Source organism: Oncorhynchus keta, unplaced genomic scaffold, assembly GCF_023373465.1.
Source record: "Oncorhynchus keta strain PuntledgeMale-10-30-2019 unplaced genomic scaffold, Oket_V2 Un_scaffold_8424_pilon_pilon, whole genome shotgun sequence".
In the NCBI taxonomy this organism is placed as follows: Eukaryota; Metazoa; Chordata; class Actinopteri; order Salmoniformes; family Salmonidae; genus Oncorhynchus; species Oncorhynchus keta.
Genome location: NW_026291005.1, coordinates 667014 through 683571, shown reverse-complemented (window position 1 = coordinate 683571; position 16558 = coordinate 667014). Strand labels below are relative to the sequence as shown.

The 16558-nt window shown below is 46.4% G+C and overlaps 1 protein-coding gene across 1 annotated transcript in view; it reads right to left on the bottom strand.

The window, feature by feature from the left end:
- The window catches only part of snx30 (sorting nexin family member 30), a 47012-nt gene that overhangs the window by 2428 nt on the left and 28026 nt on the right, over positions 1–16558 (bottom strand). The window contains exons 3-5 of the mRNA XM_052517535.1: positions 11733–11843; positions 10516–10674; positions 932–1121 (exon numbers count right to left, since the gene is read on the bottom strand). Of these exons, the coding sequence (XP_052373495.1) occupies positions 932–1121; positions 10516–10674; positions 11733–11843 (460 nt within the window). The remainder of the gene's footprint in view (positions 1–931; positions 1122–10515; positions 10675–11732; positions 11844–16558) is intronic.

The window sequence follows — 16558 nt, the reverse complement described above, 5'->3', positions numbered from 1 at the left end:
GTCTGACAGAGAGTCCCAGCACAGTGAGACAGTCTGACAGAGAGTCCCAGCACAGTGAGACCCAGTCAGAGTCCCAGACAGAGAGAGTCCCAGCACACAGAGACAGTCTGACAGAGAGTCCCAGCACAGTGAGACAGTCTGACAGAGAGTCCCAGCACAGAGAGACAGTCTGACAGAGTCCCAGCACAGTGAGACAGTCCGACAGAGAGTCCCAGCACCCAGCACAGAGAGACAGTCCCAGACAGAGAGTCCCAGCAGCACAGAGAGACAGTCTGACAGAGAGTCCCAGCACAGTGAGACAGTCTGACAGAGAGTCCCAGCACAGTGAGACAGTCTGACAGAGAGTCCCAGCACAGTGAGACAGTCCGACAGAGAGTCCCAGCACAGTGAGACAGTCTGACAGAGAGTCCCAGCACAGTGAGACAGTCTGACAGAGAGTCCCAGCACAGTGAGACAGTCTGACAGAGAGTCCCAGCACAGAGAGACAGTCTGACAGAGAGTCCCAGCACAGTGAGACAGTCTGACAGAGAGTCCCAGCACAGAGAGACAGTCTGACAGAGAGTCCCAGCACAGAGAGACAGTCTGACAGAGAGTCCCAGCACAGTGAGACAGTCTGACAGAGTCCCAGCACAGTGAGACAGTCTGACAGAGAGTCCCAGCACAGAGAGACAGTCTGATAGAGAGTCCCAGCACAGTGAGACAGTCTGACAGAGAGTCCCAGCACAGTGAGACAGTCCGACAGAGAGTCCCAGCACAGAGAGACAGTCCGACAGAGAGTCCCAGCACAGAGAGACAGTCCGACAGAGAGTCCCAGCACAGAGAGACAGTCTGACAGAGGGTTCCAGCACAGAGAGACAGTCTGACAGAGAGTCCCAGCACACAGAGACAGTCCGACAGAGTGAAGTATGAACAAGACAGTTATGTTACCCACCAGTCTGTTCTTTGATGATTCTCTGTGCTATCCTGTCGATAGTACCCAGCTTCTGTGTGAACATATCCAGGTAGTCTCCCATAGCAGAAAACTCCACGGGTCGACCCCTCAGCTTGTACCCTCCTGTCACGTACTTCACCGACTCCCCCATCTTAGAGAGCAGGGCTAGGCCTTGTCTCTTATTCAGGTCCTGAGGAGAAACCACAACACGCAGGTTAACACCACAACACGCAGGTTAACAGCACACCACAACATGCAGGTTAACACCACAACACGCAGGTTAACACCACAACACGCAGGTTAACACCACAACACGCAGGTTAACACCACAACACGCAGGTTAACACCACAACTCGCAGGTTAACACCACAGCACGCAGGTTAACACCACAACACGCAGGTTAACACCACAACACGCAGGTTAACACCACAACACGCAGGTTAACACCACAACACGCAGGTTAACACCACAACACGCAGGTTAACACCACAACACGCAGGTTAACACCACAACACGCAGGTTAACACCACAACACGCAGGTTAACACCACAACACGCAGGTTAACACCACAACACGCAGGTTAACACCACAACACGCAGGTTAACACCACAACACGCAGGTTAACACCACAACACGCAGGTTAACACCACAAACACGCACGGTTAACACCACAACACGCAGGTTAACACCACAGCACGCAGGTTAACACCACAACACGCAGGTTAACACCACAACACGCAGGTTAACACCACAACACGCAGGTTAACACCACACGCAGGTTAACACCACAACACGCAGGTTAACACCACAACACGCAGGTTAACACCACAACACGCAGGTTAACACCACAACACGCAGGTTAACACCACAACACGCAGGTTAACACCACAACACGCAGGTTAACACCACAACACGCAGGTTAACACCACAACACGCAGGTTAACACCACAACACGCAGGTTAACACCACAACACGCAGGTTAACACCACAACACGCAGGTTAACACCACAACACGCAGGTTAACACCACAACACGCAGGTTAACACCACAACACGCAGGTTAACACCACAACACGCAGGTTAACACCACAACACGCAGGTTAACACCACAACACGCAGGTTAACACCACAACACGCAGGTTAACACCACAACACGCAGGTTAACACCACAACACGCAGGTTAACACAACACGCAGGTTAACACCACAACATGCAGGTTAACACCACAACACGCAGGTTAACACCACAACACGCAGGTTAACACCACAACACGCAGGTTAACACCACAACACGCAGGTTAATACCACACCACAACACGCAGGTTAACACCACAACACGCAGGTTAAAAACACACCACAACACGCAGGTTAACACCACAACACGCAGGTTAACACCACAACACGCAGGTTAACACACCACAACACGCAGGTTAACACCACACCACAACACGCAGGTTAACACCACAACACGCAGGTTAACACCACAACACGCAGGTTAATACACAACATGCACACCACACAACACGCAGGTTAACACCACAACACGCAGGTTAACACCACAACACGCAGGTTAACACCACAACACGCAGGTTAACACCACAACACGCAGGTTAACACCACAACACGCAGGTTAACACCACAACACGCAGGTTAACACCACACAACACGCAGGTTAACACCACAACACGCAGGTTAACACCACAACACGCAGGTTAACACCACAACACGCAGGTTAACACCACAACACGCAGGTTAATACCACAACACGCAGGTTAACACCACAACATGCAGGTTAACACCACAACACGCAGGTTAACACCACAACACGCAGGTTAACACCACAACACGCAGGTTAACACCACAACACGCAGGTTAACACCACAACACGCAGGTTAACACCACAACACGCAGGTTAACACCACAACACGCAGGTTAACACCACAACACGCAGGTTAACACCACAACACGCAGGTTAACACCACACCACGCAGGTTAACACCACAACACGCAGGTTAACACCACAACACGCAGGTTAACACCACAACACGCAGGTTAACACCACAACACGCAGGTTAACACCACAACACCACAACACGGTTAACACCACACACGCAGGTTAACACCACAGCACGGGTTAACACCACAACACGCAGGTTAACACCACACCACACGCAGGTTAACACCACAACACGCAGGTTAACACCACAACACGCAGGTTAACACCACAACACGCAGGTTAACACCACAACACGCAGGTTAACACCACACAACACGCAGGTTAACACCACAACACGCAGGTTAACACCACAACACGCAGGTTAACACCACACCACACGCAGGTTAACACCACAACACGCAGGTTAACACCACAACACGCAGGTTAACACCACAACACGCACACCACAACACGCAGGTTAACACCACAACACGCAGGTTAACACCACAACACGCAGGTTAACACCACAACACGCAGGTTAACACCACAACACGCAGGTTAACACCACAACACGCAGGTTAACACCACAACACGCAGGTTAACACCACAACATGCAGGTTAACACCACAACACGCAGGTTAACACCACAACACAACACGCAGGCTAACACCACAACACGCAGGTTAACACCACAACACGCAGGTTAACACCACACCACAACTCGCAGGTTAACACCACAACATGCAGGTTAACACCACAACACGCAGGTTAACACCACAACACGCAGGTTAACACCACAACACGCAGGTTAACACCACAACACAACACGCAGGTTAACACCACAACACGCAGGTTAACACCACAACACGCAGGTTAACACCACAACACGCAGGTTAACACCACAACACGCAGGTTAACACCACAACACGCAGGTTAACACCACAACATGCAGGTTAACACCACAACTCGCAGGTTAACACCACAACACGCAGGTTAACACCACAACACGCAGGTTAACACCACAACACACAGGTTAACACCACAACAACACGCAGGTTAACACCACAACACGCAGGTTAACACCACAACACGCAGGTTAACACCCACAACACGCAGGTTAACACCACAACACGCAGGTTAACACCACAACACGGGTTAACACCACAACACGCAGGTTAACACCACAACACGCAGGTTAACACCACAACACGCAGGTTAACACCACAACACGCAGGTTAACACCACAACACGCAGGTTAACACCACACACAACACGCAGGTTAACACCACAACACGCAGGTTAACACCACACACGCAGGTTAACACCACAACACGCAGGTTAACACCACAACACGCAGGTTAACACCACAGGTTAACACGCAGGTTAACACCACAACACGCAGGTTAACACCACAACACGCAGGTTAACACCACAACACGCAGGTTAACACCACAACACGCAGGTTAACACCACAACACGGGTTAACACCACAACACGCAGGTTAACACCACAACACGCAGGTTAACACCACAACACGCAGGTTAACACCACAACACGCAGGTTAACACCACAACACGCAGGTTAACACCACAACACGCAGGTTAACACCACAACACGCAGGTTAACACCACAACACGCAGGTTAACACCACAACACGCAGGTTAACACCACAACACGCAGGTTAACACCACAACACGCAGGTTAACACCACAACACGCAGGTTAACACCACAACACGCAGGTTAACACCACAACACGCAGGTTAACACCACAACACGCAGGTTAACACGCAGGTTAACACCACAACACGCAGGTTAACACCACACCACACGCAGGTTAACACCACAACACGCAGGTTAACACCACAACATAAACACCACACCACAACGCAGGTTAACACCACAACACGCAGGTTAACACCACAACACGCAGGTTAACACCACAACACGCAGGTTAACACCACAACACGCAGGTTAACACAACACGCAGGTTAACACCACAACACGCAGGTTAACACCACAACACGCAGGTTAACACCACAACACGCAGGTTAACACACACAACACGCAGGTTAACACCACAACACGCAGGTTAACACCACAACACGCAGGTTAACACCACAACACGCAGGTTAACACCACAACACAGGTTAACACCACAACACGCAGGTTAACACCACAACACGCAGGTTAACACCAACACCACAACACGCAGGTTAACACCACAACACGCAGGTTAACACCACAACACGCAGGTTAACACCACAACACGCAGGTTAACACCACAACACGCAGGTTAACACCACAACACGCAGGTTAACACCACAACACGCAGGTTAACACCACAACACGCAGGTTAACACCACACCACAACACGCAGGTTAACACCACAACACGCAGGTTAACACCACAACATGCAGGTTAACACCACACCACAACTCGCAGGTTAACACCACAACACGCAGGTTAACACCACAACACGCAGGTTAACACCACAACACGCAGGTTAACACCACAACACGCAGGTTAACACCACAACACGCAGGTTAACACCACAGGTTAACACCACAACACGCAGGTTAACACCACAACACGCAGGTTAACACCACAACACGCAGGTTAACACCACAACACGCAGGTTAACACCACAACACGCAGGTTAACACCACACACGCAGGTTAACACCACAACACGCAGGTTAACACCACAACACGCAGGTTAACACCACAACACGCAGGTTAACACCACAACACGCAGGTTAACACCACAACACGCAGGTTAACACCACCACAACACGCAGGTTAACACCACAACACGCAGGTTAACACCACAACACGCAGGTTAACACCACAACACGCAGGTTAACACCACAACACGCAGGTTAACACCACAACACGCAGGTTAACACCACAACACGCAGGTTAACACCACAACACGCAGGTTAACACCACAACACGCAGGTTAACACCACAACACGCAGGTTAACACCACAACACGCAGGTTAACACCACAACACGCAGGTTAACACCACAACACGCAGGTTAACACCACAACACGCAGGTTAACACCACAACACGCAGGTTAACACCACAACACGCAGGTTAACACCACAACACGCAGGTTAACACCACAACACGCAGGTTAACACCACAACACGCAGGTTAACACCACAACACGCAGGTTAACACCACAACACGCAGGTTAACACCACAACACGCAGGTTAACACCACAACACGCAGGTTAACACCACAACACGCAGGTTAACACCACAACACGCAGGTTAACACCACAACACCACAACACGCAGGTTAACACCACAACACGCAGGTTAACACCACACACCACAACACGCAGGTTAACACCACAACACGCAGGTTAACACCACAACACGCAGGTTAACACCACAACACGCAGGTTAACACACAACACGCAGGTTAACACCACAACACGCAGGTTAACACCACAACACGCAGGTTAACACCACAACACGCAGGTTAACACCACAACAACACGCAGGTTAACACCACAACATGCAGGTTAACACCACAACATGCAGGTTAACACCACAACACGCAGGTTAACACCACAACACGCAGGTTAACACCACAACATGCAGGTTAACACCACAACATGCAGGTTAACACCACAACACGCAGGTTAACACCACAACACAGGTTAACACCACAACACGCAGGTTAACACCACAACACGCAGGTTAACACCACAACACGCAGGTTAACACCACAACACCACAGGTTAACACCACAACACGCAGGTTAACACCACAAGGTTAACACCACAACACGCAGGTTAACACCACAACACGCAGGTTAACACCACCACAACATGCAGGTTAACACCACAACACGCAGGTTAACACCACAACACGCAGGTTAACACCACAACACGCAGGTTAACACCACACCACACGCAGGTTAACACCACAACATGCAGGTTAACACCACAACACGCAGGTTAACACCACAACACAACACGCAGGCTAACACCACAACACGCAGGTTAACACCACAACTCGCAGGTTAACACCACAACATGCAGGTTAACACCACAACACGCAGGTTAACACCACAACATGCAGGTTAACACCACAACACGCAGGTTAACACCACAACATGCAGGTTAACACCACAACTCGCAGGTTAACACCACAACTCGCAGGCTAACACCACAACATGCAGGTTAACACCACAACATGCAGGTTAACACCACACCACGCAGGTTAACACCACACCACGCAGGTTAACACCACAACACAACACGCAGGTTAACACCACAACACGCAGGTTAACACCACAACACGCAGGTTAACACCACAACACGCAGGTTAACACCACAACACGCAGGTTAACACCACAACACGCAGGTTAACACCACAACACACAGGTTAACACCACAACACGCAGGTTAACACCACAACACGCAGGTTAACACCACAACACGCAGGTTAACACCACAACACGCAGGTTAACACCACAACACGCAGGTTAACACCACAACACGCAGGTTAACACCACAACACGCAGGTTAACACCACAACATGCAGGTTAACACCACAACACGCAGGTTAACACCACAACACGCAGGTTAACACCACAACACGCAGGTTAACACCACACCACAACTCGCAGGTTAACACCACAACATGCAGGTTAACACCACAACACGCAGGTTAACACCACAACACAACACGCAGGCTAACACCACAACACGCAGGTTAACACCACAACTCGCAGGTTAACACCACAACATGCAGGTTAACACCACAACTCGCAGGTTAACACCACAACATGCAGGTTAACACCACAACTCGCAGGTTAACACCACACCACGCAGGTTAACACCACAACACGCAGGTTAACACCACAACACGCAGGTTAACACCACAACATGCAGGTTAACACCACAACATGCAGGTAACACCACAACACGCAGGTTAACACCACACCACGCAGGTTAACACCACAACACAACACGCAGGTTAACACCACAACACGCAGGTTAACACCACAACACGCAGGTTAACACCACAACACGCAGGTTAACACCACAACACGCAGGTTAACACCACAACACGCAGGTTAACACCACACCACACAGGTTAACACCACAACACGCAGGTTAACACCACAACATGCAGGTTAACACCACAACACGCAGGTTAACACCACAACATGCAGGTTAACACCACAACGCGCAGGTTAACACCACAACATGCAGGTTAACACCACAACATGCAGGTTAACACCACAACACGTTAACACCACAACATGCAGGTTAACACCACAACATGCAGGTTAACACCACAACACGCAGGTTAACACCACAACACAACACGCAGGCTAACACCACAACACGCAGGCTAACACCACAACACGCAGGTTAACACCACAACACGCAGGTTAACACCACAACACGCAGGTTAACACCACAACACGCAGGTTAACACCACAACACGCAGGCTAACACCACAACACGCAGGTTAACACCACAACTCGCAGGTTAACACCACAACATGCAGGTTAACACCACAACACGCAGGTTAACACCACAACACGCAGGTTAACACCACAACACGCAGGTTAACACCACAACACGCAGGTTAACACCACAACACGCAGGTTAACACCACAACACGCAGGTTAACACCACAACACGCAGGTTAACACCACAACACGCAGGTTAACACCACAACACGCAGGTTAACACCACAACACGCAGGTTAACACCACAACACGCAGGTTAACACCACAACACGCAGGTTAACACCACAACACGCAGGTTAACACCACACCACAACAACATGCAGGTCACCACAACATGCAGGTTAACACCACAACATGCAGGTTAACACCACAACACGCAGGTTAACACCACAACACGCAGGTTAACACCACAACACGCAGGTTAACACCACAACACGCAGGTTAACACCACAACACAACACGCAGGTTAACACCACAACACGCAGGTTAACACCACAACACGCAGGTTAACACCACAACATGCAGGTTAACACCACAACACGCAGGTTAACACCACAACATGCAGGTTAACACCACAACTCGCAGGTTAACACCACAACACGCAGGTTAACACCACAACACGCAGGTTAACACCACAACACGCAGGTTAACACCACAACACGCAGGTTAACACCACAACACGCAGGTTAACACCACAACACGCAGGTTAACACCACAGCACGCAGGTTAACACCACAGCACGCAGGTTAACACCACAACACGCAGGTTAACACCACAACACGCAGGGTAGAGCCTTGTCCACCACTGTTACAATATTAGACTAACTGACGTTTGAAAGACTTTGATTGGATACTCCTTAAAACTTTATTTAATTTACAGAGTTACGAGAGAGTGATATTTGCAGTATCGTCATACCTCCCATGCTAACATACTATATAGTATATATACTATATATCCTGTCTCGTTTTACTACACTCCCATGCTAACATACTATGTAGTACATATACTATATATCCTGTCTCGTTTTACTACACTCCCATGCTAACATACTATATAGTATATATACTATATATCCTGTCTCGTTTTACTACACTCCCATGCTAACATACTATATAGTATATGTACTATATATCCTGTCTCGTTTTACTACACTCCCATGCTAACATACTATATAGTATATATACTATATATCCTGTCTCGTTTTACTACACTCCCATGCTAACATACTATATAGTATATATACTATATATCCTGTCTCGTTTTACTACACTCCCATGCTAACATACTATGTAGTACATATACTATATATCCTGTCTCGTTTTACTACACTCCCATGCTAACATACTATATAGTATATATACTATATATCCTGTCTCGTTTTACTACACTCCCATGCTAACATACTATATAGTATATGTACTATATATCCTGTCTCGTTTTACTACACTCCCATGCTAACATACTATATAGTATATATACTATATATCCTGTCTCGTTTTACTACACTCCCATGCTAACATACTATATAGAGCCCTGCATCAATGTTAAGCCTGAGCTGTTCCCATGCCAGTGACCTTCAGGCCAGGCCCGAATGATTCTGCCTAATTTAAGGCCCGGCCCGAAACCACAAACTTCCTCTGCTAGTCAGTCACTCCCTGAATCCCCCAGTCACTCCCTGAACCCCCAGTCACTCCCTGAACCCCCCAGTCACTCCCTGAACCCCCCAGTCACTCCCTGAACCCCCCAGTCACTCCCTGAACCCCCCCGTGTAAATACGATTTCCCATCTTCTCAAATGTATCTCTGGCTCTGCTCAACGACGAATAGACTTGACAGAGTACTTAGCTGTTGGCTACTTTTTGGTCTAAACTCCGACAACTCAAGGAACATTTTAATTTTTTTTTCTAAACAAATAATCTTTCCTGTCTTATATTTGACAAGGTTGAAGCACTTCTGGACACCACGTTCTGATCAGTCAGACTTTACTGCAGCAGCAGAGCACGAACAAATGGCTTCAAATTTAATCAATTTAATTCTACCCGAGTCCTAACCATACCTCAGGCATTGATGAAAAACAGCCCCTACCCGGTCCTAACCCGATAACGTCTGGGCCCATCGGGCTCTGGTAGAAGAGCTCTACTAACATACCTTGGCAGAGAGGAAGGAGTTTAAGTGTTCGTTGAACGACAGGACAGGATGGTCAGCCACTCTCTTCAAGAACTTATCCAGAGCCTTCCTCCTCGTCTCAACAAACTCCTCAGAGAACCGGTCCACCACCCCCTTCATCACAAACTTCTCAGGGAGGGGCTGGAGGGGGCAGAGAGAGCACAAGATAGATGGAGGAAGACAGGAGAGAGAGTGAGGAGCGCGAGAGAGAGCGAGACAGAGCGAGAGAGAGCGAGACAGGAGAGAGAGCGAGAGAGCGAGAGAGCGAGACAGGAGAGAGAGCGAGAGAAGAGAGAGCGAGAGAAATTGAGATTGGGGGGGACAGAGAGAGAGAGAGTAAACATATAAATGATCAAATACAAATCTTAGAATCAACTATTAAAGACTTCCAGAACCTGCTGGATTCTCCAATTACATTGAATGAGTTACAGGACAAAATAAAAACCCTCCAACCCAAAAAGGCCTGTGGTGTCGATGGTATCCTTAATGAAATGATAATATATAAAGACTACAAATTCCAATTGGCTATACTAAAACTCTTTAACATCATCCTTAGCTCTGGCATCTTCCCCAATATTTGGAACCAAGGACTGATCACCCCAATCAACAAAAGTGGAGACAAATTTGACCCCAATAATTATCGTGGGATATGCATCAACAGCAACCTTGGGTAAATCATCTGCATTATCATTAACAGCAGACTTGTACATTTCCTCAGTGTAAACAATGTACTGAGAAAATGTCAAATTAGATTTTTAACAAATTACCGTACAACAGACCATGTATTCACCCTGCACACCCTAATTGACAACTAAACAAACCAAAACAAAGGCAAAGTCTTCTCATGCTTTGTTGATTTATAAAACGCTTTTCACTCAAAACTCAATGTTGGGGAAAGAACCTACAACATTTTAAAATCCATGTATACAAACAACAAGTGTGTGGTTTCAATTGGCATAAAAAACACACATTTCTACCCACAGGGCCGTGGGGTAAGACAGAGATGCAGCTTAAGCCCCACCCTCTTCAACATATATATCAACAAATTGGTGAGGGCACTAGAGATGTATAGTCTAGGGTCATGGGTTACGGGTTACCTACTGGTTATGAGATGTGTAGTCTAGGGTCAGGGTTAAGGGTTACCTACTGGTATGAGATGTGTAGTCTTGGGTCAGGGTCAGAGGTTAAGGGTTACCTACTGGTATGAGATGTGTAGGCTGACTATCCTCCAACTTGGTCCTGAGCCAATCAAAGTCCTGGTAGCGTCTCCTCACAGTGTACTCTGGTAGGTCAAACTCCACCCGCGTTGTCTGGAGAGAGAGAGAGAGAGACATGGAGGGTTACACTGTGTTACCTAGCCTCAGAGTACTGTGGTAGGTCAAACTCCACCAGTCTGGAGCAGGTATTCCCAAACTGGGGTACACACAATGCCGTCGGGGGTATGCCAAATAAAAATGTGATTCACATTTTCAAAAAAATACTATAAATATATTAAACTTAAAAAAATATAAAAAAATTCTCCCCTTCACATTTTCAAACAGTCCATTTATATTTTCCATTTTAGGGTTAGGCTTTTTCCTCTCAGCCTCGTTTCACTGCCAAAAATACAATTAAACCATCTACTGCTCTACAGTGAAAATGGTTAACTTTGTTAAAGCAAGGCCCCTGAACTCTCGTGTATTTTCTGCACTATGCAATGATATGGGCAGTGACCATGTAACGCTTTTACAACGTACAGAAGTGCGCTGGTTATCAAGGAGTATTGACACGTATTGTTTTAAATTGAGAGACGAGATTAAAGTTTTCACTTGCCTGACCGCTTGCCATGTTTCTCACACGACTGGTCTATCTGGGGGATGTTTTTTCTCACCTGAAAGACCTGAATCTAGGACAGGGACTCACCGCAACTATAAACTGGATTCAGTCTATCACAGTGCCATCCGTTTTGTTACCAAATCACCTCATACCACCCACCACGGCGACCTGTATGCTCTCGTCGGCTGGCCCTCGCTACATATTCGTCGCCAGACCCACTGGCTCCAAGTCATCTATACGTCTCTGCTAGGTAAAGCCCCGCCTTCTCAGCTCACTGGTCACGATAACAACACCCACCCGTAGCACGCGAGCCTGCTTGTAATAAACAATAAACAAGCCTGCTTGTAATAAAAGCATGGATCAGTCTCTCTGTATCAGCCTGAGAGAGAAACAGCTGCACCGTGGAAATGTTCCTCAGGTGGTAAAAAGCTATTTTGGTCACATTCCTGATGTGTGATTCAAAATGTAGTTCAGAATCGAAAATAACAACTAGGTTTTTTTACCATGTGTTTTATCTTTATTGCCCGTGAATAAAAATGTGCGTCGAGATTCTCTCTCTGTGCTTTGGCTCTAACAATAAGTACATCGGTATTGTCTTGATTTAGCTGTTGGAAGTTGAGCCACCCAACTATTTAAAATCACTAATACAGTCTAATAATTTATCCGTGGAGCTAAAATCCTCTGGTGACAGAGAGATGTAAAGTTGTGTATCATCTGCCTAGCAGTGAAAATCGGTGCTTTCCGATAATGATGCCAACGGGTAACATATATAACAAACTGAACTGTAACGGACCCAAAATCAAACCTTGTGGAATGCCACATTTGATATGTATTGAGTTATGTTCACCAAGGGTGACAAAAAACAACTATTGATCGGTTAAATATGTCCTAAACCAAATCAGACCTGGACCAGAGAGGCCGCACTGAAATCCAAGAATACCGTAGGACTGTCCCCGACTAAAATAAAATGTCTCTCTCCTCCCTGTGACTAGAACCCAGTGTCTCTCTCTCCTCTCTGTGACTGTGTGACTAGAACCCATTGTCTGTCTCCTCCTTGTGACTGTGTGACTAGAACCCATTTTCTCTCTCTCCTCCCTGTGACTAGAACCCATTGTCTCTCTCTCCTCCCTGTGACTAGAACCCATTGTCTCTGTCTCCTCCCTGTCTCTCTCTCCCTGTGACTAGAACCCATTGTCTCTCTCTCCTCCCTGTGACTAGAACCCATTGTCTCTCTCTCCTCCCTGTGACTAGAACCCATTGTCTCTCTCTCCTCCCTGTGACTAGAACCCATTGTCTCTCTCTCCTCCCTGTGACTAGAACCCATTGTCTCTCTCCTCCCTGTGACTAGAACCCATTGTCTCTCTCTCCTCCCTGTGACTAGAACCCATTGTCTCTCTCTCCTCCCTGTGACTAGAACCCATTGTCTCTCTCTCCTCCCTGTGACTAGAACCCATTGTCTCTCTCTCCTCCCTGTGACTAGAACCCATTGTCTCTCTCTCCTCCCTGTGACTAGAACCCATTGTCTCTCTCTCCTCCCTGTGACTAGAACCCATTGTCTCTCTCTCTCCTCCATGTGACTAGAACCCATTGTCTCTCTCTCCTCCCTGTGACTAGAACCCATTGTCTCTCTCTCCTCCCTGTGACTAGAACCCATTGTCTCTCTCTCCTCCATGTGACTAGAACCCATTGTCTCTCTCTCCTCCATGTGACTGTGTGACTAGAACCCATTGTCTCTCTCCTCCCTGTGACTAGAACCCATTGTCTCTCTCTCCTCCCTGTGACTAGAACCCATTGTCTCTCTGTCCTCCCTGTGACAATGTGACTAAAACCCATTGTCTCTCTCTCCTCCCTGTGACTGTGACTAGAACCCATTGTCTCTCTCCTCCCTGTGACTAAAACCCATTGTCTCCCTCTCCTCCCTGTGACTAGAACCCATTGTCTCTCTCTCCTCCCTGCTGCAGCGACAACCACAGAACATCAACAGTGTTTATAGAGCTGTCCTTGTTGCTGAAGCTGATACATAATTACAGCCACTTCTGTATGAAAAGATCTGTTTCCGATATCCCTCATTTGTTTAGGAAAAACATTCCCCATTCCCTCAAACCTTGCTCTCTTTGCGTGACACGTGTATGCATCAATAGGGCCTGACCTATACAGTATATCATAATCACATCAATAAATTGGTTCTAACAAACTCTGAACACCATAACACGCGTGACAGCAAGATGGATGCAGAGGACCTGATAAATAAACTCGAAACGGGGGAATGTTTACTGGTTGCTCAGGAGGTAAAGGGGAAGTCTGGCGTGTGGAATAAATGTGACTCGTTGTGGAAAATACTGGAGATCAAGAAAAAGAAGGTAAGAAGCGAGCGCCGCGTCCATATTGTGTTTGCTGTTAGATTACAATATCGTTTTTCTGACCTTTTGGAACAATGTAAACAACACTAAATAGATGACAAGCGTACCAGAGAGTTTTTTAAAAAGCATTTATTACAGCCAAGACCGTCACTAAATGGAACGGTTTAGGCCTGTTTATTGTTTACACTAATTATCCAGTGGTCCCTTTGGTATTTTAAAACTAAAATGCCTGATTGCATTTCACACTAAAACTAAAATGCCTGATTGCATTTCACACTAAAACTAAAATGCCTGATTGCATTTCACACCATGAATGGGGATAATATGGTATGGTGAGGTCCCTCAGTACGGTGATAATATGGTATGGTGAGGTCCCTCAGTACGGTGATATTATGGTATGGTGAGGTCTCTGAGTATGGTGATAATATGGTATGGTGATAATATGGTATGGTGGTAATATGGTATGGTGAGGTCTCTCAGTACGGTGATAATATGGTATGGTGAGGTCCCTCAGTACGGTGATATTATGGTATGGTGAGGTCTCTGAGTATGGTGATAATATGGTATGGTGATAATATGGTATGGTGGTAATATGGTATGGTGAGGTCTCTCAGTATGGTGATAATATGGTATGGTGATAATATGGTATGGTAATAATATGGTATGGTGGTAATATGGTTTCTCAGTATGGTGATAATAAGGTATGGTGATAATATGGTATGGTGAGGTCTCAGTATGGTGATAATATGGTATGGTGATAATATGGTATGGTGATAATATGGTATGGTGATAATATGGTATGGTGGTAATATGGTATGGTGATAATATGGTTTCTCAGTATGGTGATAATAAGGTATGGTGATAATATGGTATGGTGAGGTCTCAGTATGGTGATAATATGGTATGGTGATAATATGGTATGGTGATAATATGGTATGGTGATAATATGGTATGGTGGTAATATGGTATGGTGGTAATATGGTATGGTGATAATATGGTATGGTGATAATATGGTATGGTGGTAATATGGTATGGTGATAATATGGTATGGTGATAATATGGTATGGTGATAATATGGTATGGTGATAATATGGTATGGTGGTAATATGGTATGGTGGTAATATGGTATGGTGATAATATGGTATGGTAATAATATGGTATGGTGGTAATATGGTATGGTGGTAATATGGTTTCTCAGTATGGTGATAATATGGTATGGTGATAATATGGTATGGTGGTAATATGGTATGGTGATAATATGGTATTGTGATAATATGGTATGGTGATAATATGGTATGGTGGTAATATGGTATGGTGATAATATGGTATTGTGATAATATGGTATGGTGATAATATGGTATGGTGGTAATATGGTATGGTGAGGTCTCTCAGTATGGTGATAATATGGTATGGTGGTAATATGGTATGGTGATAATATGGTTTCTCAGTATGGTGGTAATATGGTATGGTGAGGTCTCTCAGTATGGTGATAATATGGTACGGTGATAATATGGTATGGTGATAATATGGTCTCTCAGTATGGTGATAACATGGTATGGTGATAGTATGGTATGGTGGTAATATGGTATGGTGATAACATGGTATGTTGAGGTCTCAGTATGGTGATAATATGGTATGGTGAGGTCTCTCAGTATGGTGATAATATGGTATGGTGATAATATGGTATGGTGATAATATGGTATGGTGATAATATGGTATGGTGGTAATATGGTATGGTGGTAATATGGTATGGTGCGGTCTCTCAGTATGGTGATAATATGGTACGGTGATAATATGGTATGGTGGTAATATGGTATGGTGGTAATATGGTATGGTGCGGTCTCTCAGTA